The 1,788-nt window shown below is 38.9% G+C and overlaps 2 protein-coding genes across 2 annotated transcripts; both read right to left on the bottom strand.

Annotated features, from left to right (window-relative positions):
• Positions 1-813, bottom strand: LOC113343874 (putrescine hydroxycinnamoyltransferase 3-like). Its single transcript, XM_026587975.1, has one exon. It carries the CDS (start codon positions 811-813, stop codon positions 1-3), a length of 813 nt encoding a protein of 270 aa, XP_026443760.1.
• Positions 814-866: 53 nt separating this feature from the next.
• Positions 867-1,283, bottom strand: LOC113343872 (agmatine hydroxycinnamoyltransferase 1-like). The gene has a single exon (XM_026587974.1). The coding sequence runs from the start codon at positions 1,281-1,283 to the stop codon at positions 867-869; it is 417 nt and encodes a 138-aa protein (XP_026443759.1).
• Between the last annotated feature and the right edge of the window lie 505 nt (positions 1,284-1,788).

The following is a 1,788-nucleotide window of genomic DNA, read 5'->3' as shown; positions in this document are numbered from 1 at the left end:
TTAGTTTACGCAGAAACAAATTTCTTCGAACAGATTTAGATATTGCTCGAACAAAGTTATGTAGACATCTATGCTTCCATCACCATCCATTGAAGGAACTAAATACACCACACCCTCCCAAGGTCCAAACGATGGCATGAAAATATAAGGCTTTCCAAAACCGAAATCAACCGTGTCGAATGGAAATCCAAGCCAGCTATCGACCTCCAAATTGGGCCACACAGTTGGGACTTTCCATCCCTGTTCATCTAATATCAAATCCTCATTCCGCATATTATTTTTCGCGAAGTCTATAATAGATTTGAAGTAATCCGAGTTCAACTTCGCTACAGCATCATGAATTACCTCGGTGGCGTGGCTCAAGGATTTCTGCAAAAGTTCGTTCACTCGAGATTGAGGAAACGCTGCAAGAATCAAATTACCGAAGTACTCATCTGGAACACAAGGTCTCAACCTTCTTCGTCCGTTCACGGAGATCTTTACTTTGGTTGTCTGGAGATCTGTAGGTCCTCGGACCTTAGCCATGGTTCTCCATAGATGAGCTACCAAGCTTTCAAAGGTGGAATAAGGCCTACGTTTTCCATCAACGATATCTGGAACTGAAGAGTTAGCCTTACTCTTAAGCTCGGCAATAAATTCGGGTGTGAAATGTGCTTTATGATGAACCACATCATCTGCCGAGTAAGGAAGTAGTTCATCCATCAGCTCATTATGATTGATCACCCTCTTTGCAACCTCAACGTTTTTGTGGTCGTAAGAGATTATAGGAGGATCTCGTGCAACCTCAACGTTTTTGACTTGCACCAGCTCCATCAGCCACCATATGGTTTCCCGAAAAGAACACAACTAATGAACCACAAGTGAATCTAGCTAGTGAGCTGAACTAGAGCCAATTCATTTATTACTCTTTCACTTGGGTTTAAACTCGATAAGTTAGCCAGGTTGAATGGAATAACCTCATCGAGAGTGCAATCAGCTGTTGCTTCGATGAATATCATACCTTCGTAATTTAGTAGTATCACACGTTCCTCACCTTTATCACTTGCAGAAAACCTGCCTGCCCATTCTGGGTATTCGACTAGAGCCTTCCGGAGACCGTGTTCTAATAACATATTTGATGGGTTTGGTGGTTTATACACATATAGGAACGATGCGTAATCATCTTCCACTATCTTGTCAAAGACAGCAAGAGAGATAAATGTATTATGAACGGGTTTTGGTTCATCGCAATTGTAGATTGGTGCTACTAGCTTTGCACCCACTATCTCAACTTTGATGGACATGACTTTTTTGAGAGGCTAAATTTATGGGTAGTTGAAGAAACTTTGCTCTGACTTGTAATTCATGAATATGTTTACCTAGATGGTACCATCTATATAGATGGTTCAATTCATGCTTTCAATATTCAGGAACTGTCCGTCTGAACTCTGACTTGCAGATATGACATAATAAAAAATTGGGTATTTTATAATATTGAATGCCAGAAGTAAACATTTTTATATGAATGACCTTACCAAACAAACAGACTTGTTGCAAAGAAAATAATGCAACAATCCATAATTGGGTATTTGATGCAATGCCTCTAACGGTGTTTCAAAAAAAAAAGTTATTGTTGAGATTTGTGATGAATTAGTTGAAACTTCTAAAGATGAAGAGTATATGAGGAAAATGTTTTGCTTTTCCCGGCATTATAATCCTATGGCATGATAATCCTATATATATATAGTTGGAAGAAATCTTACAAGTACACTCCACAATAACTGATTCAATCTCTATGTGATCATTATG

The sequence above is a fragment of the Papaver somniferum genome, unplaced genomic scaffold (genome assembly GCF_003573695.1).
Source record: "Papaver somniferum cultivar HN1 unplaced genomic scaffold, ASM357369v1 unplaced-scaffold_7, whole genome shotgun sequence".
NCBI classification, from domain to species: Eukaryota; Viridiplantae; Streptophyta; class Magnoliopsida; order Ranunculales; family Papaveraceae; genus Papaver; species Papaver somniferum.
Note: the sequence above shows the minus strand (reverse complement) of the source record. Positions and strands in the feature narration are given on the sequence as shown.

Coding starts and splice junctions, on each gene's coding strand:
- LOC113343874 (XM_026587975.1), bottom strand. CDS start 813: ATGGAGCTGGTGCAAGTCAAAAACGTTGAGGTTGCACGAGATCCTCCT.
- LOC113343872 (XM_026587974.1), bottom strand. CDS start 1,283: ATGTCCATCAAAGTTGAGATAGTGGGTGCAAAGCTAGTAGCACCAATC.